Genomic DNA, 20749 nt, shown 5'->3' with positions numbered 1-20749 from the left:
CTAACAGATTGTAATTGCTTGTACTGTCCATGAGTAGTTTTTGGAAACATGTTTGAGTCCTCAGTGTTGAGTCTGAATAAAATAAAAATTCTTGTTCCACTATTACATTGTAACATATTTATTGACGTTTCAATTGGTAACATGGTCTTGGACTTAAATACAGCATATTATAATTGCGTGTAAAGTTTAAATGACAAACCAGGAGACTGTATGCATCTCATTGAGTATAATTTAAGATTGGCACAATAAATACTTTAAAATAAATATATGTTTGTATGTAAATACATATTAAATAATAAAACAGTCAAGAGAGCTACATACTAAACTTACCAGCACTGGAATACTTGCATTAATCCAACATTATACACTAAGGGATGCTTCCAACAACACTCCCTACATCACAGTTAAGGGGTGGGAAACTAGTTAGGGGGAGATTGGGGTTAGATTCAACTCCTTTAAGTTCCCTAATTGTAATGGTTGTGTTTCTGATGAGTTTCCCTCCTAAATAAATCAGTACACTGTTTTTCATTCCCCTGAAAACTCAGTTTATCCACCTCAGTTATGTTCTAATTGTTAGTTTAAACTGTTATTTTATAGCAGGTTCCAATCTTGAGTTGGATTTAGATTATGTTTAAAAATAAAAAAAGTAAAATATTATTGTTCACATTAATAACATTCATCATTTTTCTGTAGCACAACATTTTTCAACAGGTTTTAAGAAGCAACCACTTTTGTAGGAATGTTTCCAGCTGGAATGGAGGTCTGGGGATTTGTGAGAAGTGGCTACACACACTTAAAAAGATGTTTTCTCGGTGGTTTTCTTGACCTTTTTAATTACCTAAAAGAAGACAAATATTTTAGAATGCAACTGATAGAAATAGGTCATTCTAATCAGGAAATGAGAAGTTGCAACCAGTGGAAACGTTACCTAAAGTTGACTCAGAAACTCAAGTTTTGTCTTTGGTTTTTTCCCACAACCAGGGCTCACAAAAACCTGCAGCCCATCAGAGCAGTATACATAACAGGAAAACAGAACAGAGCATGGATAGTCAAGACCACTTTGGAGAGAAAACCATCTTAGCACATTTGCTGATTAAATTCCGGTTGGAATTACTTGGTGGTACACGCTTTTAGCAACCCCCCTTTCAAGCTGATATCGCAGATCTCTCTCAAATTTCATTCACTAAAAACAGAACTTCTCTTATCCCTGACTTTGGCTAAAGAGTGGATGGTTTGTGTGCACTCTCAGTCTCTCCGTCCTGTTTCATTATGAGAGATTGGGGACATTGTGAAGAACCCAGTCCTGCTCTGAGACTTGAAAAAACATGGGCCTCTGCGCTTAGAACATCTCCAGGTAGTAGCTTGCAGTGTTCTCTTCCAGGACAACCAAGACAGCAGACTCATTGTAGACCATGAAGCCAGCATCTCTTGTGCCATTGCCACCGCCGCCAGTGTCAATGTTCTTTCTGTTGCTGCTCTTGCTGCTGCCACCATTGAGATTCTTTCCACAAAACATCTTTGGCTCCTAATTTGCAGTTTAGGAGGCCACAGGCTAAATGAAATCAAGGGGAGAATCTAGGGTTCACTAACATAGTAAGCTAATTATGTTTATTCATATCACTGGAACTTCTTTCTTCTTGGTTGGAAATGTTTCGCTACTTATCCAAGCAGCTTCCTTAGATCATGTGCTGGACCACTTGCATGTAAGTGTATGCAAAGCATGATTGGACCTGCTGTCCCTGAAGCTCCTTCCTAAGCTATAACTGGAAAATCACTGAGTTCAGGAACCTGAATGCTTTTTACTGGGCGTGCCCAGTTATTAAAATGTTGCTTCCAACAAAGCAATGCAAACATGTTGATTACCTTGTAAAAAAGACTGGATTCGGAAATAGTCACTCACCTCAAGCAGATAATTCTTTAACTGATCGTAGGCATCGTCCAAATTATCATTGACAATAACAACATCGAACACACCAGGTTCTTTACCTAGAAGGGGGAATAAATATGTTCAGTCATGATTTGAACATATACATCGTTTATTCTCTACAATATTCTGAAGTTCTTAATTGTTGTGACAAAAAAAGCCTAATTTCTGACAGTGACAGTTTTTCAAAAAAAAATTGTGATGGATTTCAAGGTCACTCAGAATTTATTGGGATTGGTTGAATAAATTGTTGCAATTGCTCACCTCAAATTTCTGGGGGGGTTAATTGTTTATCGTTGGCAGTTTTTGTAAACCATAAATACTTACTAAACTCCATGTAAACCTTAGCTGCACTAAGGCGCTTCTGGAGACTCTCCTCAGACTCGGTTTTCCTGTCTCTTAAACGTTTTTCCTTGAACAACATAACCAGTTAGGTCAGTCATGAATATTACAAAACCCTTTTGACCAGGTAGGTTTGGTACAAAGCCAACTCAAAGTCACACCCCGGAATTTCAGTCATGTAAGAAAATGGGATCCTCTACACATGTTACATGGATTTTTAGCTGCTCTCACCAAAACGGCCATCGATGGCGGCTGGATAGAGATGTAGATGGGACTGAGGTCTGTTTGTTTGAAGTTGATCACACCCTGCTTCCCAGTGGCAAGTATACAGATGAGGTTCTTGGCCTGGACGTCTTGCACAGCAGCTTTACTTGTCCCATACATGTCCCCCGAAAACTCTGCGTACTCGACAAACTCCCCATTGTCGATTCCTGCCTGCATCAGCTCCCGTGTAACAAAGTGGTAATCTGAAAGTAAAGAGACCTATGGAATTCACATAAAAATCTACAAAGGTCGACTAGTAATTCAGAAAGGCGGCAGTGAGGGTGCTCTTTAAATTGGAACATCATGCTGTACCTTTGCCAGTCTCCTCTCCAGGTCGAGGATTTCTTGTTGTATCTGAAGAATTAGGAAACATTTGTTGCAGTATGTAATGTATTTAATTGTCAAGCTGAAACAATTAAATGTTGGATTTTGGGAAACAATTAAGCAGTTATTTAGGCTTTTCGTTATACAAGTGAAATATCTGCTGCACATCTTGCAGCTATGGCTGTACATAGCACATATCTGAATATTCGCTAGATTTCCTCTAAGTTCCATTTATGTGAAAGAGAGAAAATTGGGGTAAAAAACACTGCAACAAACATTAGTTTACTATACATGTACTATACAACTATAAAGTTGAATTGAATTATTTCAATTCAATTCCATTCAACTTTATTTATGTAGCGCCAATTCACAACAAAGGTTTTAAAGGTGTCTGCTTCCCGAATCTGAACTGGGATTTCATAAAAAGATTCAGAAAACGTATTGCCAGGGTTATTAATGATCAAAACAACCATGTCTCTTGATGATACAGTTTTGACCAATCAACCGAAAGCCAATAGTACCAACATGTTACTGGCTTGTTATTAATACCACAGGCTGCACACTTACGGGGGACGCCTAAGCCAAACACACTGTCATATTCCTTAACGAGCATCTTCAGCAGAGTGGTCTTTCCTGCTCCGGATGGGCCGCTCACCACCACAAGACCTGGACCAGCCATAGCTGAAACACAAACAAGGGAAGATGAGGACAGGAAACAAGTGCTCAAGGCTGGAGGAAACTCTTACCCAATGAAATATTGACTTAGGGACCCCATGATGTCATCATGGGGAAAATCATTTCAGCAGAAGTTCTTCAATGTGTACAGACAATTAGCTCACAAGCCAAAAGTAATGACTGCTGCTGTTGCTCACTCAACAGAGACCCACTCTTGCTTGTGATTGCATGCAAGAGCAGAACCGCTAATAATTATTAACAGCACTGCTTTAAAATGAAGATAGATTTCTAAAGTAAATTATATCAACTTAAAAGACCTTTAATTAAATTATGCAGCCTTTACGTCCCTAAAAAGCCCGTAAACCAAGTACTTACATTTACATTTAGTCATTTAGCAGATGCTTTTATCCAAAGCAACTTACACGTGAGGTACAAGGCAGCAAAAACCTAAGTCAAGGAGAAAACATCAAAGCAAAGTCCTATCAGAAAAGTGTTCACATTTCACGTGATGTAAGTGTGAAAAAGAGCAGAAAGAATATTGGGAGCTTTGAATATTGGGAGTGAGTTTTTCCACCATCGTGGGATCATTGCGGTAAAGAGTTTTGCTTGGTGTCTTCTATGCGGTGCTGGGACCCCCAGACATCGTTCGTTGGCAGACCACAGCGGGCGAGAAGGATTGTAGACTTGAATGAGGGAGTTGAGGTGTTGAGTTAACCACCCTGTGAGCAAGAGACAGAGCTTTGAACCTGATGCGAGCAGCTACAGGAAGCCGGTGTACAGAGTGGTGTGACATGGGCCTTTTTGGCTGATTAAAAATGCTGCTGCGTTTTGGATCATCTGCAAGGGTTTTGGATTGTGGATATCGGTAGACCGAACCAGATATTGTCACAGCATCCGCCCTTCTATCCTCCCCTCCCCTCCTTCTCTCTCCCTGTTTGTGTTTTTCTTCTCCTAGAGCACCTGGACCGCAGCGGCGGCCACACCTGCAGACATTCACTCATCCTAATGACAGCAGCTCATATACCGGTCTCCTTCACGCCACAAGTCGCCAGATCGTGTCAGTAACCTCCTTGGTACTCGTGCACATTAGGCTCTTAGAAAAAGGCCCTTTACTGAGAACCTGCCAACCTGCTCTTTGCCTCCCTGCCCTCAGATCCTCCGGCCGCCCTGCTGTGTTCAGCGATCCCCTCGGTTCCTCGTCTCCTTCCCCCACGACCACCATTCCACCTCCACCTGTGACTCGCCGTCCCATCGCTCCCCCGCAGAACATTAAATACACATCTAAGTGTGACAGATACGACCAACGCCTGTACAATGAGTTGGCTTGTTCCGTGATGTAAAGTCTGATCTTCCTGATGCTGTATCAGAAAGTACTTGTAGTGTACAGCACATTTTTGCATAATAGCTACTCAATATCTTACTGTGAGACATGTTTTCTTTAATTACCAACACATTTTGAATAGCTACTCAAATAAATATTACAGAAATACTTACAGTTTTTCTCCTTACCAATCGCAAAACCAAATACGTATAGCTCACGCAGACGGGGAATTAAAGGCAAAAACAGGTGTGACTGTGTACAAAAGAAGGGAGGAGGAGGATGGAAAGAGAGGGCAGGACATGTTTATGCAAATTACATATTTCAAGTGGAATGTGTTGATCTCAAAAGATCGAAATGTGCATCATATCTATTCCAAATGCTAAGACAACAAACAGCACAGTAAAACAGAAACTCAACTGGTTTTCAGTAACTGAGTCATTAGCAATAACAAACCAGCTACTAAAACAGCCAAAAAGAAGAGCTGATTTATTTGTTTCCATTTTGTAATCAGTGACTTTGTTGTCAGGAATCAAGTCCAAAATTGAGGTTTTCCATTCGACATACACCAAACTTGGTGTCTTTCTATAGATTAGAAGCTTTATCATCTTTGAGCACATATAACTGTTACACATACACTTTACAATGAAATGTTTTCTCTGCATTTGACCCAAGGGTGGGGCCACCACGGATTTAACGCTAAGTGTTTTTGCTCAAGGACACACCTGGTGCATTGGCTGGGATTTGATCTGAGAGACTTGCACATCCCAGCTGAAGCACAACACCAGATATTAGCCAAATCCATTGTGCTTTTCTACAAAAATAAAACTGCAGCATTAGGAACCTTCCTGTTTTTTGTTTTTTTTTCATGTCACTCTTCATTACCTCTCAAATAAATCCTATAAACAGCAACAGTGGGCATTGTAAGGTTCAGGAGTCCGTTTTTCAGGTCAGTGAAGAAGCCTCACCCTTTTTCCAAATCCAGGACAGAGTTATAACCACAAAACCCAAATGTTGCAAAACAGGACTGTCTATTCTATTTCGGACACACTGCTTCAGCTTCCAGTTATGATTTAGAAACAATGGCAGCCGCCATTTACGTCTATAGTTAAGATAATAGACTTAGTGTAAAAAAAAGTTACTTTAAAGCATAAAGAAAACTAAGAAAAACTAAATTCTTACAAACCAAGAAGTTGTCTTGGAATTCCGGCATCCAGATTGTGTAATTTCTAATGATACAAAATAGAGAAACTATTGTAAGATCGTTTAAGAAGCTGCAACCAGAAAATGTTACTTCTTTTAGAAATTAAATTGATAGAATTAGATTAAAACTGATAATATTTTCGTTTCTTACATGACTTAATACTACTGTAAATACCTAAAATATTACTATTTATTTTAAAATATTTGATCTTTTTTTAATTGTTAATTTAATCCATTCTTCTTTGTCACGATTCGCATGTTTAATCTGTCATGTGTTTTACGTCGGATGCCCTTCCTGCCACAACCGTCTGCATTTATCCAGACTTGGGACTGGTACAAGAAGACACTGGCTTGTGCCCCCTTGTGGTTGCATTGTTATTTTAAGCTATTGGTTTAAACAAAAAAATGGTCAGATCAACTCTTTTATGCTGACTGGGTTTTTGGATCCTTATAAAGGCAGGAGTTCTGCATCTTGTTCAGAGAAGTAGATTTTTAAACTAAGATCTAATTTCCGTTTCTTACTGTTAACACTTCTAAAACCTGCAGCCCCCTCCCACAAATAATCCACATTTTGTATGTAAATTAGAGCTGCATGACAGGAAAAAAGAGACACCGTTTAAATTCAAGACACGGGCTTTCAATTTATTAGAAGCTGCTCTACATTTGACTTGACTAGCGATGGAAGCACAACTGAATTTGAGCTTGATTTGAATCATATGGCATCTATTACTTCTCAGTTCTCCCACATAGTCTGGAAGGTGCAAAAGCTAAAACATATCTGTATTTTGTAAAAATCAATACTGCACACGAAAAGTAGCATTTGGAGGTTTTGTTACTGTGTTTCACAAGTGTCTATTATCTTGAGACAGAATTATCTCACAGATAAAAACATCGAACTCGGGGCATGACCAAGTGCACTTTGGCTCACTGATAAGAGCCATAAAATTAGGTGATTCACACAAGCTTGTTGATTTAATGTTCTGAGGATGGATCAATTTAAACACAAGAAGAACAAATAGATTTGATTACTGTTTGCACTGCTCAAAGTACTGGCCAGCAATTACTGCTGGGTCTCTTACCAAAACTAAAAAAGTTCCTACTGTACACAGATGGTTTCATATATACTAATGGATTAATTGGGCTCCACAGACTTTAATGCAGCATATATGAAACATTCAGAATGTTTTCAGACCCCTTTTATTTGTTATGATTATGAAGCCTCATTGTTAAAATTAATTTCTCTGAAAAAATGGAATTTTCTAATAACAGAATATTAGAAATGTCTAAAAATTAAAAACACTTAAATATATCACATGTCCATAAGTATTCAGACTTTTTATTCAGTACTCAGAGTGATTGTAGTATCAGGCAACACAACAAAATTTTCAAAAAGTTGAAGGGGTCTAAATATTTTCTTGATGCCCTGTAACCCAAAGAGCATCGGTGACTTTCTGTTTTTCCTGTACCATCTCACCACTTCCAGAGACCCGCTCCGGAAAGATTTCTGCCTTGTCCCCGGTTTACTCCTTCGCTAATAAACAAATTCTGTTCCCTTCTTTGCCTCCTTCGACCCTGCTCCCTGTCAGATCACTGCCAGATTATCTGATGTACTCAGTGTCTCACCAGCCGGTGTGTTTCACTGATGGCTCTTCCAGTATTCTGCCTGCCTTCCTGCCTGACCAGCCTAACCGGTTTTCTGCCTGCCCCATTACCTTCCTGTCTTTTACAAACCTGACCAATCACCCTTCCTCTATTTTCTGCATCCTGTCTACCCATCCTTCTTTAAGTCATTCGGGAAATTTAATATAGGATATTGGATATTGGATGTTTACCGTTCCTCAGTTACCATCCTAGATAACCCTTGTTCTCTGAGTCACTCTGCATTCTCCAGCCCTGTCAGTATCTGGTCGGTCAGAGTCAGGGTCTGCTGTCAGTCCACGTTTTCTTCAAGGTAACACAACTCTTCTCATGTTGAACCAGATATCTTATTGCTGTACTGAGTTATGGTGATATAAATTATAAATTACTTATAAATGTACATTTACATAATAAATATCAAGAAATTAGGGTAATTATAAAAGCACAATATAATTTATATAACTGCTTTTTTCTTTTTATAATCACAACACTATGTTGTAGGAGTACACTGACAAAGAGCAGGCCAGAGCAGTGCAGACCCTCCAGATCCCCCTGTATGCAGCATCAATGCCCATCTCCAACAACCACTGGAGAGGATTCAGAACAAGGAATTCCTGCAGGTGATGTTTTTGACACAAAACATGCAATAGTGCAAAATATGTCCCTGCTGTTGCCACCTGTCCAAATATTCGGGTAATGCTGCAGATTTGGTCCTACCCTCTGCTGCGGCTCGCACTGGGGAGCAGGCAAGAAAACAAACAGAATTTAATGGAAAAGGTTCTGCACTTATATAGCGTATTCTACCTATTGGCACTCAAAGCGCTTTACACTGCTTCACATTCACCCATTCACACATTCATACACCGATGGGGGAGCTGCTATGAAGCTGGCCAACACTCACCGGGAGCAACTAAGTTGGGGTTCAGTTTCTTGCTCAAGGACACTTCGACATGTGACCAGAGGAGCCGGGGATTGAACCAGCAACTGTGAGATTGGTGGACAACCGCTCTACCTTCCTGCACCACAGTTGCCCACAATGTGCACATTAATGTACACATTTTTTCAGGTTCAGAAGAACTAGAAAAATAAAATGTATTGTACTTGTACTGCAGGTTTTAAGATGTGTTCTTTTTTAAATTTAATCTCTACCTTAGACTAACCATCCCGGTTTATCTATTGTATCCTTTTCGTTCTTCCATAGTTACTGAGCAGGAGACTAAAATACCAAAGAAAAACATCATCATGGAAGTTCAAACATGACAAAAAAAACTCATACATGAAGTTTGCCTGTTGCCTTTGTTCAGCTTGTAAGCAAAAGATGTAGTTTCATGTTAATCGGAAAACATGAGGAATCATTAAACTTACGGGTTAAGAATAAATTCCCACTGCCATTAATTAATAATTTAAAAAAATTAATTAATAATTGATTTGCTGTACTCGAGGCAACAAAAGTCAGTTTACCTGTGATTAACAAAAATAGTTATTTTGCTTAACAATGTGCAGTAAACAGTGCAGCATGGCTCAGACGCATGTACTTTGCTAAACGTCACATTTTATTGGAGCCATTTCTTTATTTTTAGTTGAATATTTCAATGTCACTTGAATGAGTGACTTATGAACAACCAATTAAATCTGCCAGCTTCGATCACTAGTGTGCAAACTGCAAACAGCCGGGGGGTTTTTGTACAGTATGTTTCCACCTCAGAGCCCCCTACTGCCAGACCAAGGAGGATTTTTACACCAAGAAAGACCCCCATTCCCAACCCTCTACGTTTACTGAGCCTCAGGCTGCTGAAGCGCAAGTCAGATACCAAATCTCAGGTGAGTTGAGGTAGAGGAAGTTATCGAATACAAAGTCAATGAATCTCTAAGGCTGCAGAAGAGGAGAGTCATCTCCCCAGCAGGGTCTAATCATGCAGTCACTCCCTCTATAGTCTTTTTCTTTGTTCCTAATTACTTGAAAGTACTAACTTAAGGTATACTGCATTTTACGAACCATTCCAGTTTCAGACTTACTGTCATGGGGCTAGTCCGTGCACTGTAGAGTTGTTGTGCAGTTGTGTGGGCAAATCCAATGCCCCAGATAACCCGATAACCTTAACACATTTTCAAAAAAACGTGTCAATGTGATACTTACCGAACGTTCGTATGTTTTCCACTCCATCCACCAACAGGGCACAGGTCCAGACTGTTAAACAGGAAGTGGGAGATTTAAAAGCTAGTTATAGCAGGTGGAAATTAGGCTAAACCATCCTGAGCTGAAAGGGATTCTATGAGTAAATAGTCTCAAGAGTGTGAGACAAATTAGAATGATATATTTAGGGGGTTTACTTTATTTCGACAGAGAAGATGTAATAAATTGTCTTAAATGATTAACTAGTGGAGGTTTGTCTTTGGGGTGACTTATGGTATATGATGATATGAGTAGAAACTCCTCGAGGGTCATTGTTTGCTGCAGTTTAGATGTACACCTGCTGCTAGGTGCCCCATAGCAATGGGTCTAGCTTAGTTTTTCCCTTTCTGTTGAGTTTTAAATTTTCTTTATTTGGTTTTGACCAGTTTTTGTATATAGTTTTTCTACACATACACCAAATCAGTTTGAACCGCTTGTTTGTCTGGTTCACTATAAATAAGTCTTACACTTAGCGAAGAATAATCGTTTCACTTGCCGGCCGAACACAGGCTCAACCTGAGTTCTGGTCTTGTCAAATGGTTAGTCAGGTGGTTTCTATAAACTAGGGGAGTTACAGGAAATACAGGTATAATTACGTCACTCTAAACAGTTTCATCCCATTACAGCTGCTATATCTTATGTACATTTTTTGGATAATATACATGGTGGACAAAAGTCAAGAAATGAAGGTTTGACATTTACTGATGAACAATTTCATTGTTGCAGTTCAAAATCATGAACAAACCTTTATTCACTAATATTTCTTGATCCAGGCCTTATGTTTAGCAAAGGCTCCATTCACAAATCACAGGGATTTTCATATATAGATGTAGGTGATATTTAGATGTTTGACTGCATATATTTGCTTTCCCACAGCAGATGCTTATGCAAAGTAACCTCAAGTCTCATGCATTTGATAATAACCAAAACCAAACTACTCGAGCTCACATAATTTATTATTGTAAAGAGGTCACTATAATAAGTGCTTCCCTAAAGATGTGTACTGTTTATTATGAATGATATTTAAACCAGTAACATGGATTATCTGACCATTTTAAAAAGCACTAACAGATTGTAATTGCTTGTACTGTCCATGAATAGTTTTTCGAAACATTTGAGGACGTTTGAGTCCTCAGTGTTGAAGTCTGAATTAAATAAAAATTCTTGTTCCGCTATTGCACTGTAACATATTTATTGAAGTTTCAATAAATAACATGGTCTTACTGCTGGCTTTTAAATGGATTTGCACAACTAGCACAATATTAAAATTGCTTTTTAAAGTTTAAATAAGAGGATTGTATGCATGTCATCGACTCAAAGATAACATTTGCGTAATAAATTTGCTTTGAAATGAACATGTTAAATACAACCTCAACTCAAAAAAAAAAACACATTTGGGAGAATGTGTAAAACGTAAATAAATACAGAATGCAATGATTTGCATCTCATCAACCCATATTTTATTCACAATAGAACAAACAACTTATCAGATGTTGAAACTGAGACATTTTACCATTTCATGAAAGCAACACATCTCAAAACAAAGTCAGAACCGGGTGATGTTTACCATTGTGTAGCATCCCCTCTTCTTTTAACAACTATCTGGGAAGTGAGACGACCAGTTGCTGGAGTTTTTGGAGAGGAACGTTGTCCCATTCTTGTCTGATGCAGGCTTCTAGCTGCTTCACAGTCCTGGGGCTTCGTTGCTGGATTTTTCGTTTGATGTGCCAAATGTTTTCAATTGGTGAAAGGTCTGAACTGCAGGCAGACAAGTTCAGCACCCAGACTCTTCTCCTGCAAAGTCATGCTGTTGCAGTATGTGGTTTAGCCTTGCCTTGCTGAAATGTGCAAGGCCTTCCCTGAAAGAGATGTTCTCTGGATAGAATATGTTGCTTTAAAACCTATGTACTTTTCAGCATTAATGGGGTCTTTCCAGATGTGTAAGCTGCCCACGCCATAGGCTCATGCCCGTTTTTAAATGTAGTGCTGCCTGAGGGGCCTGAAAATCAAATGCATCCAGTTTTGATGTTCGGCTTGATCCTTGTGCACAGAGATTCCTCCTGATTCTCTGAATCTTTAGAGGATATAATATACTGTAGATGGTGGAATCTTCAGTCTTTACAATTTGGTGAACCTCTGCCCATCTTTATATTCAAGAGCCTCTGTCTCTTGAATGCTCCTTTTATACCCAGTCATGTTACTGACCTGTTGCCAATTAACCCAATTAGTTGTGAAATGCTCCACCATGTTTTTGATCTGCAGCAATTACTGTTCCAGTCTCTTGTTGCCCCTCTTCCAACTCGTCCTTTATGAGCTAATATTCAAAGAGAATATTAGCTCATATTTAAAAATATTCAAAATTAGCTAATATTTCCCATGAAACGGTACAATGTCTCACATTCAACATCTTATATGTTATTTATGTTCCATTGTGAATAAAATATAGGTTGATGAGATTTGCAAATCATTGCATTTTTTTCTGTTTTTAAATTCATGTATTTTTTCATCATGCAAATTTCTTTTTAATTGGGGTTGTAATAAAACAGTCAAGACAGCAACAAAACATTATCTGCACAAGGTAATGGGGGTTACAACCTGCCTGAGTGTAATTGTCCTGGCTTTTTAAATACCCATACAGAACAACAGACATTTCAACACAGCCAATTCACAAGTGGAATACAAATGTTTTTCAGCTTTGAAATACAAAAGATCTATAGTGTGCTTGACTCTATGTAACGCAAGTAAAAACAAAGTAAAAACACTTTCTTCGGAATCTACACTGTAATGTTATTTTACTTAACAAATGAGGCTGCAAAGTTGCACAATATAAAAGTAAAAAATATTGTGTGTCATAGCCCCCCGAAATAAAAAAAAAAAAGGAGTATGTTTAGTTACATATTCTACCTCTGAGGGATTGGATGAGTTAGGTTACACTGTATTTGTGTTAGCTCAGGTTGGTGAGGGGCAAAGATGCAAGCCGTAAACTTGTGTTCAGTCAATCCAGACAACTTTCATACTGTGCCAGTCACATATCAAGTAAGCATTGTTGGAGTATCTTAATGCAAAAAAACTAAACAAAATTATAGAAAGCACTTTCTGCTAGTAAAAAATGAAATGTTCCACTTTTCACTACATTACCATATAGTAGTGACGACCTCCAAACACTGTAAAACCTACTTATGTGTGTATCCACTGAAAGATTGACAGACTGCCATTGGAAGGAATGTTCACAGCTGGAATGTCTGTGGCTTTGTGAGGAGTGGCTGGAAAGATTTAAAAAGATGGTGTCGTCTCCTATGAAGACGTGCTGGTTTTCTTGACCTTATTAATTTCCTAAAAGAAAAAAAAAAAAAAAAAATTCACAATACACCAGATATAAACAGGGGAATCTTGTCAAGAAATACAACAACAGAATCATAACAGCGTTATGTGTCACCATAACAGCAATCATTGTGGTCACGACCGGACAATGACACACTTCCTTTCCTTTAATATCCAAAGTTTATTATCAGTGACAAGCTAAAATGCAAAAGAACAGTCAACTTTATGAGTATAGTACAGTGTTGAAAGTTGAAAATATTTGGTAAGAATGGGAACATTTCAAGTTAACTCAGTAGGATTCAATCCTTTAACTTTAGCCTACATTTTTATACAATATCCCTCTTAGGACATACTCTATAATTATGCTAATTGTGAATAAAGTGTTTAATAACAACATGTAGCAAAATAATGATATTCTAACTTTTCACATGAAGATAACATGCAGTAAGCAAATTAGCTGGATACGCTAATTTGTGGCCAGTAATGCAGTGTTCAATTGTTGAATCCATTGTTACAGTTTTGCGCTATTATTTTTTTTAAACCCTTGAAATCTTTATTAATTACCACTTGCATGCAAGTGTAACACGTTGATTACCTTATGTATAAAAGACTGGATTCGGAAATAGTCACTCACCTCAAGTAGAGTATTCTTTAACTGATCGTAGGCATCGTCCAAATTATCGTTGACAATAACAACATCGAACACACCAGGTTCTTTACCTAGAAGGGGAAATAAATATGTTCAGTCATGATTTGAACATATACATTGTCGTGATATAACATTACATTGTCTCTCCAATATTTTGAAGACATTATTATTGAGACAAAAAAGCCTAATTTCTGACAGTGCAAAAACATTGCAATGTATTTTTTTACATTTCAAGCTCACTCAGAATTTATTGGGATTGGTTGAATAAATTGTTGCAATTGCAACAACTCAAATTTCTGGGGGGGTTAATTGTTTCTCGTTGGCAGTTTTTGTAAACCATAAATACTTACTAAACTCCATGTCAACCTTGGCTGCACGTAGGCGCTTCTGGAGACTCTCCTCAGACTCGGTTTTCCTGTCTCTTAAACGTTTTTCCTGGCACAACATAACCAATTAGGTCAGTCATGAATATTACAAAACCCTTTTGACCAGCTAGGTTTGGTACAAAGCCAACTCAAAGTCACACCCCGGAATTTTAGTCATGTAAGAAAATGGGATCCTCTACACAAGTTACGTGCATTGCTGCTCTCACCAAAATCGCCATCGATGGCGGCTGGATAGAGATGTAGATGGGACTGAGGTCTGTTTGTTTGATATTTCTCACACCCTGCATGTCAATGTCAAGTATACAGATGAGGTTCTTGGCCTGGACGTCTTGCACAGCAGCTTTACTTGTCCCATACATGTTGCCCGAAAACTCTGCGTACTCGACAAACTCCCCATTGTCGATTCCTGCCTGCATCAGCTCCCGTGTAACAAAGTGGTAATCTGAAAGTAAAGAGACCTATGGAATTCACATAAAAATCTACAAAGGTCGACTAGTAATTCAGAAAGGCGGCAGTGAGGGTGCTCTTTAAATTGGAACATCATGCTGTACCTTTGCCAGTCTCCTCTCCAGGTCGAGGATTTCTTGTGGTATCTGAAGAATTAGGAAACATTTGTTGCAGTATGTAATGTATTTAATTGTCAAGCTGAAACAATTAAATGTTGGATTTTGGGAAACAATTAAGCAGTTATTTAGGCTTTTGGTTATATAAGTGAAATATCTGCTGCACATCTTGCAGCTATGGCTGTACATAGCACATATTATTTAAATATTTGCTGGTTTTATTTGTTTTACATAAATATAGCCTATAACAAACGTTAAAACTGGCAAGAAAGAATTGAAACAAACAGTTGTTCTATTTCATGGCATTTGATAATAAGACTATTCTGAGAACTTATTGCCAGGGTTATCAAATATTGAAACAATCATTAGTCCATTGTCTCCCGATGATCCACAGTTCTGACCAATCAACAGAAAGTCTACTGGCTATTGGTACCATTTTACCGACATGCTACTGGCTTGTTATTAATATCACAGGCTGCACACTTACGGGAGACGCTGAAGCCAAACACACTGTCATATTCCTTCATGAGCTTCTTCAGCAGAGTGCTCTTTCCTGCTCCGGATGGACCGCTCAACACCACAGGCTTGGGTCCAGCCATGGCTGAAAGACAAACCCTAAAATTTACCTCTTCAGTTAGAAACATTAAAGTCCACGAAGCCCAATGAATTCATCACTAGAATTAACACCACCTAAAATGTAATAACCCAATATAACAGCTGGTTTTTTAATCATCATCTTACAAAAAAAAAAAAAAAAAAAACACACAAAAATAAAGCGCGACTTTGCAAATTGTAGCCACCGCAGGGAAAAACGGAATCAGCTAAACTTAATCCAGCTCATTAAGACCTAGACAACCATTTCCTGCCGCTTCAGCAACAGACACCTCTAACTCAAACCACGATGAGGGAAATGAATGGCAGTCTCTCAGCTACTGCAGACAAATTAAACTATACGGCATCAAAAAAAAAAAAACAAAAAAACAAAGATCCTCCTTCCTACCTGAAAATAGTCTGGAAAAATATCTCATGTACATCGGGAGATACGTTACTCCACGCTTTAGGGCCCGTCACCGGAGGACTTTCTCCCTCCTCTGCTGCTCTGTGTGTGTTCTGTGAAAGCCATCGGGGAAAACTGTGCTGTCTACGTCATCACTGCGGGCCACAACATCAACATCTCACGTTGGCGAACGTTAAGAATGTGCGCGACAAAACAAGTGTTTTATTAGCCCAACGCAACATATAAATCAGACATTTTAAGCATGTAATCAAGTAGCGGCTACAGCTTCGTCTTTGATGGTGAGACTTATGTGAGAACGGTCAGATAAACTCCTACTTCAGTAGGTTTGTTTTTAAAGCCGCAGAGTAACGTGTTGCTATTTTATGTTAACATAGCTTAACGTCAGCTTACGTGTATCGCTTAGTGCTATTCGAACGAGTCCTTTAGTTAGAGACAGCTAACAAGATTTGTTACCGTCTTGGTGTTTGTGTAGAGAAAACACGTCACACCGATCAGTGAAGTCAAACTTCCTGTAAAACTCAGCCTATGACTAGATACTGAAGGCCTAACTGTGGCGCTCCTATGCTAATGTGCTAACTGTTTGAGCTAGCTAACGACCAGCCACCTGCCTCTGCGCGTTCGAAGTAAGCACCAGAAATGTTTGGTTCCTCAAGATCTGGCGGGGTTCGGGGAGGACAAGACCAGTTCAACTGGGATGACGTAAAAGTCGATAAACACAGAGAAAATTATCTCGGTAAGTCAACTCCACTATCAGCGCTAAGCAGAGACTTTCAGCTAGCTAGCCGACTGGTATCATTGCAAGACTTTACAAAATACGATTAAACCAAACTAATACATGTGGCTCCATGTGGCGCTTTTCCGTACCTTTAGTTGCAGAGTATCTCATTAGATAGTGTGTTGATGAGTCTAGTTGGTTTCCCTTTCGTTTTTCACTCTACAAACTGCAGGGCGCTAGCTTTCACTGCTCCCTCTGTGAGAAGACAGTCCGCTGTTTGGGTCCACGCTGCAAACAGCTACGCAGCTCCCACCACAGCTGTGACCTATAAAGAAACAGAATAACATTACACAACTGGTTCACTAGGGGACACAATCTTTTTAAGACAATGACAAGGGTACTAATGTGCAATAAAAATCATATTGACCCCTATACACATCCTTGCATTAGCAGATTTTTTTTAACGCCTCAAGATGTAAATTACCATGTTTTTGTTTTCATTCATTTGTACATGACATAAAAATACCTTCAAACAGATTTAATTTGTGCTGTTAGTAACACCAGCATTATTATTATTATTATGAAGGAACAATGCAGCAATCAATCAGCCTATAATAAACTGTGTTTTTGCTGTAAAATATGAAAATATGAAAGTTTTTTTTCTTTTCAGGAAACTCTTTGATGGCTCCAGTAGGACGATGGCAAAAGGGCAAAGATCTCACATGGTACGCAAAAGGCAGCAAAGGCAGCGCAGCTTTGTCCAAAGAGCAAGAGCTTGCTGCCGTCAGGTCTGCAGAGCACGACGCACTGATGGCTGCTCTGTACGTATCAAGTCTTAAAAGAAATACATGGTAAATGTAAATGTGTCCTGACGAATATAAATAATTTATCTTTCTATTCTGCAATTAGAGGGCACAAGAATATAAAGAGGCAACCAACTGGCCTGACCAAACAGGTATATTGCAGTTTGGCATTCACGTTAAAAAGCTTGGGAATAGGGCCAAAAAAGGGGTCTATGTTAATGTTGAATAATTTGTATTTTCCCAATTTTAAAACCAGGACCTTGTAGATGTTTACCGGAGGGAAGAGGCTGATGGTGAAGAGCGAAATGTAGATCGTGTGTCAGGCTTGGGAAGCTCCAGGTGACTTTTGTTCTTTCTGTCCTCTTAACAAGAAAACATTTTACTAAAATGTTTACTAAAACATGCTAAATGTTCCTTTTGACATTCGATAAAAGCTTCTTATCCTAATGCACTGTGATGAAGTGTGTTTATAAATGTATCTCTCTCTCTACAGTGCAGGGTCAAGGAAACTAGTACTGTCCCAAAAAGAAAAGGAGGCTGCTAAGATTGGATTGCCAGTTTTTACAGTAACTCCTTTTTTTTTTTTCTTCCTCACTGCTTTTAAAATGTCACTGAACGTACTGCAAACAGTTACACAATTTTAAAAGGCAGACATAGTAATGCTATTAATGGATCAGGGTCACTCAAACAGGCTTTTTGATTTGAGTAGTAGTAGTTGTGTTAGATTTGTTGTGGTTGCATTTTGAAAAGCAGTCAATCAAAAAAAGTGCTTTCTTTACAGCACCACAAGACTGAAGGTCGCCCAGAACCCTCAACAACAACATCCGAGACTGCTGGAAAAGAAGAGACGGAACACTGGTGAAAATGAACAAAATTATAAATTACTATACAAAACTCATAAAACTCTTGGTTGTACTTGACAAAATGTGACCCTCTGTCCAGCAGTCGACGTCTCCACTGTTGCGTCGGGCTTGCTCAAGGGGGAATTGTTGGGTTCTTTACGATTTTGTTGTTAATTGGCGCTATATAAATAAAGTTGAATCGAAAAGTTTACTTCAGTAATAATTATTTCAAATTATTGTTTAACTTTGTAGGCCCGAGAGCAAAAAGAAAAAGAAGGAAAAAAAGAGCAAAAAGGACAAAAAGAAAAAGGAAAAAAAGAAGAGGCACCGAAGAGACTCGTCCTCCTCAGAGTCGAATGACAAAAGAAAGAGGTTGGTTCATTAATACGTTTACAGTAGAACTTTATTGAGACTAGCTGTCATCTGTCGCAGTAGGCAGACACAATAGCTTATTCTTTTTATTTTTTTATTTGGATTTTTCTGTTTGCAAACCAGATCCTTCTGGTTTAGAAATTAAATTGTAATTACAAAAAAATACCTATTACATTAGGTCAGGATTCCATTTATGCTACATTTGTAGATTTGCTGTAAAACAAAAGCTTTTCTCTGTCATCACTAGAGGGCACTAAGGCACCGTCAAACAAACAGCAAGGGAAAGCATTTCTTTTTAAAATCAAGGGTGCGTGTGTCCGAAAATGAACATTACATACTGAATATTGTAATTCATGTGCTTCAGTAATTTGTGCAGTTAAGATATAATATTCATAATACGGGTGGTGCCATAATATACGTACAGAAATAGTATATAAGATTTTTGAATATAAAAAAAAATCTGAACACTTTACAAAGTTACATTCATTTCCTGCTGCCATTTGTTGTCTTTTGAGGATTTCCCTATAAAGCTCACCTGCCAACTTCGCCTCCTTCCTCCTCATCTAACATCCTTCAGAATGTCTCTTTGACCCAGTCATTGATTGTTTGTTTCCTTTTACTCTTTAGGCACAAAAAGGACCACCATCATCATAATCCATCATACCACAGTCAGAGTGGAGCCAGATCCCATGACAGCCATTCAAGAGGGGGAGCAAAGGCCGCGCGCCAACCCTCCTACCCCCATCATCGACAGCAGTGCCATGATACAGACTCCTCTGATGGGGGGTCTCCTGTCCCCCGTAACCCTGCCAGCCACAAGACGGCCCCTGCTGGTGCCACACAAAGCCACAGGCGGCGCCACGACACAGACTCGGACAACTAATGTTCTCCCCACCCCCTCTAATTCATAGACGCATAATGTGGGAGAACGCTCCACAGCCACTCTCCTGGCCCTGAAGACCTCATATACCCCGCAGAACCAAAGGAACTATGGACGGAGACAGGTCTATGTGTCTGAATAACGCGATGATGTGACTTCTTCACACAATAGTGATTTTTGTTTTGTTTGTTGCGTGTTGGAATAGATTTTGACAATAAGCCAGTTTTTGTAATTGTTATTAAAACACCAGATATCACATTTTCTGTGCTGTCATATGTTGCAGGGTGTTATTTTATTTTTCCATTAGATAAAATACGATTCAGTATGAAGTATTTCATAGCAACAAAAATATTTTTTTAATCCTATGTCTTGCCCTCATGGCTGTTATGAATACGTAGACCATAGAAACTTATACTAGTTATACTATTGAATGTAATGTGCTGCAAAAGCATTTATTATGTTCCATATGATTTTATTACATCTAAAATACAGTTTTGTTATTCTTTAAACGGCTTAAGGTGCCATTACTGGTATAAATGTGTGTACACAATATATAGCTAATACCTTTTCAGAGAAGTGAAGCTAAAATTTGTAGCTCTTGCAGTTAATAATTGGATCACAATAAAACTCCTGAGATGAACCATTATTAAAAATGCTTAAATATGTGATTTTTTTTTTTTCACTGTTTGGTATAGTATTTTTGTGGAATATTCTCCCAAGGTGCTCCCTCCATTCCACTGTGCCTGTTGTGCTACTCAGCAGCTCTGGTCCTTTTCTTTTCCTTAATCATGCCAGCGCTCCTTAATCCTTCACCGTTCTAGGTTGAGCTCCCTGACTGGTGTGATACCATTGGAATGCTCTCCACTGGTCATAATAGAGTGTAGTGTTTGCATTTCCCCTGAATTGGTCTGAAAGAGGGTATTCTGCTGGCTGGCACCTGGGGGTGCACTAAAAAAGAGCAAGGCATTCATAAAGACGAGTGCATAAAACCAGACTGGTCCTTTTATATGACCGAGTACCGTTAGACTGCCACACACAAACCAAGCTGATGGAGCAGCAGGAGAGAAGACCAGACAAAGCCACCCTATGAGAGACCCAAGACTCGGACTCCCTCCCCTTCCACCACAACCATACTCTCCTGCCATGTTTTATAGGCTTGGCTGCATTAACCATAGCAGCTTAATCAACCTTCAAGAATGCTGTCCTAGATTGGGACCCCTGTAAAATTTAGAACAGGTTGTGAAGTCCACATTACTGCTTTAACCCAAACATTGGCTGGCTTCACATCTTGAGGCATCACAATTCTCCTGGGTCAAAGGGTCACACCAACAACTCACAT

The 20749-nt window shown here is 38.9% G+C and overlaps 3 protein-coding genes across 5 annotated transcripts; 1 reads left to right on the top strand and 2 right to left on the bottom strand.

Moving 5' to 3' along the window:
- Nucleotides 1–102: 102 nt before the first annotated feature.
- Nucleotides 103–13179, bottom strand: LOC137098150 (guanylate kinase-like). Its single transcript, XM_067474047.1, has 10 exons — nucleotides 13039–13179; nucleotides 9826–9876; nucleotides 5024–5102; nucleotides 3422–3535; nucleotides 2843–2884; nucleotides 2498–2733; nucleotides 2252–2336; nucleotides 1901–1986; nucleotides 929–994; nucleotides 103–838 (listed from the first exon to the last, which is right to left on the bottom strand). Exons 2-9 carry the CDS (start codon nucleotides 9850–9852, stop codon nucleotides 929–931), a joined length of 735 nt encoding a protein of 244 aa, XP_067330148.1. The 5' UTR covers nucleotides 9853–9876; nucleotides 13039–13179; the 3' UTR covers nucleotides 103–838.
- On the bottom strand, nucleotides 103–16914 carry guk1a (guanylate kinase 1a). Of its 2 annotated transcripts, none has more exons than XM_067474049.1 (8): nucleotides 16663–16914; nucleotides 15781–15932; nucleotides 15268–15381; nucleotides 14769–14810; nucleotides 14424–14659; nucleotides 14182–14266; nucleotides 13817–13902; nucleotides 103–838 (listed from the first exon to the last, which is right to left on the bottom strand). In XM_067474049.1, the coding sequence occupies exons 2-8, from the start codon at nucleotides 15812–15814 to the stop codon at nucleotides 794–796; spliced, it is 642 nt and encodes a 213-aa protein (XP_067330150.1). In that variant the 5' UTR covers nucleotides 15815–15932; nucleotides 16663–16914; the 3' UTR covers nucleotides 103–793. The 2 variants fall into 2 exon arrangements, with proteins under 2 accessions (XP_067330150.1, XP_067330151.1); XM_067474050.1 differs by lacking the exon at nucleotides 103–838 and adding an exon at nucleotides 10800–13194 and having other exon boundaries at nucleotides 16663–16879.
- c14h1orf35 (chromosome 14 C1orf35 homolog) lies at nucleotides 15938–20075 on the top strand. 2 transcript variants are annotated; one of them, XM_067474044.1, is made up of 8 exons: nucleotides 15938–16531; nucleotides 17184–17334; nucleotides 17423–17468; nucleotides 17573–17655; nucleotides 17810–17882; nucleotides 18098–18174; nucleotides 18411–18530; nucleotides 19158–20075. In XM_067474044.1, exons 1-8 carry the CDS (start codon nucleotides 16435–16437, stop codon nucleotides 19411–19413), a joined length of 903 nt encoding a protein of 300 aa, XP_067330145.1. In that variant the 5' UTR covers nucleotides 15938–16434; the 3' UTR covers nucleotides 19414–20075. The 2 variants fall into 2 exon arrangements, with proteins under 2 accessions (XP_067330145.1, XP_067330146.1); XM_067474045.1 differs by having other exon boundaries at nucleotides 15950–16076.
- Nucleotides 20076–20749: the final 674 nt, after the last annotated feature.

This window comes from Channa argus, chromosome 14 (genome assembly GCF_033026475.1).
Source record: "Channa argus isolate prfri chromosome 14, Channa argus male v1.0, whole genome shotgun sequence".
Taxonomy (NCBI): Eukaryota; Metazoa; Chordata; class Actinopteri; order Anabantiformes; family Channidae; genus Channa; species Channa argus.
The sequence above is the reverse complement of the archived record's forward strand: the minus strand, read 5'-3'. Positions and strand labels throughout refer to the sequence as shown.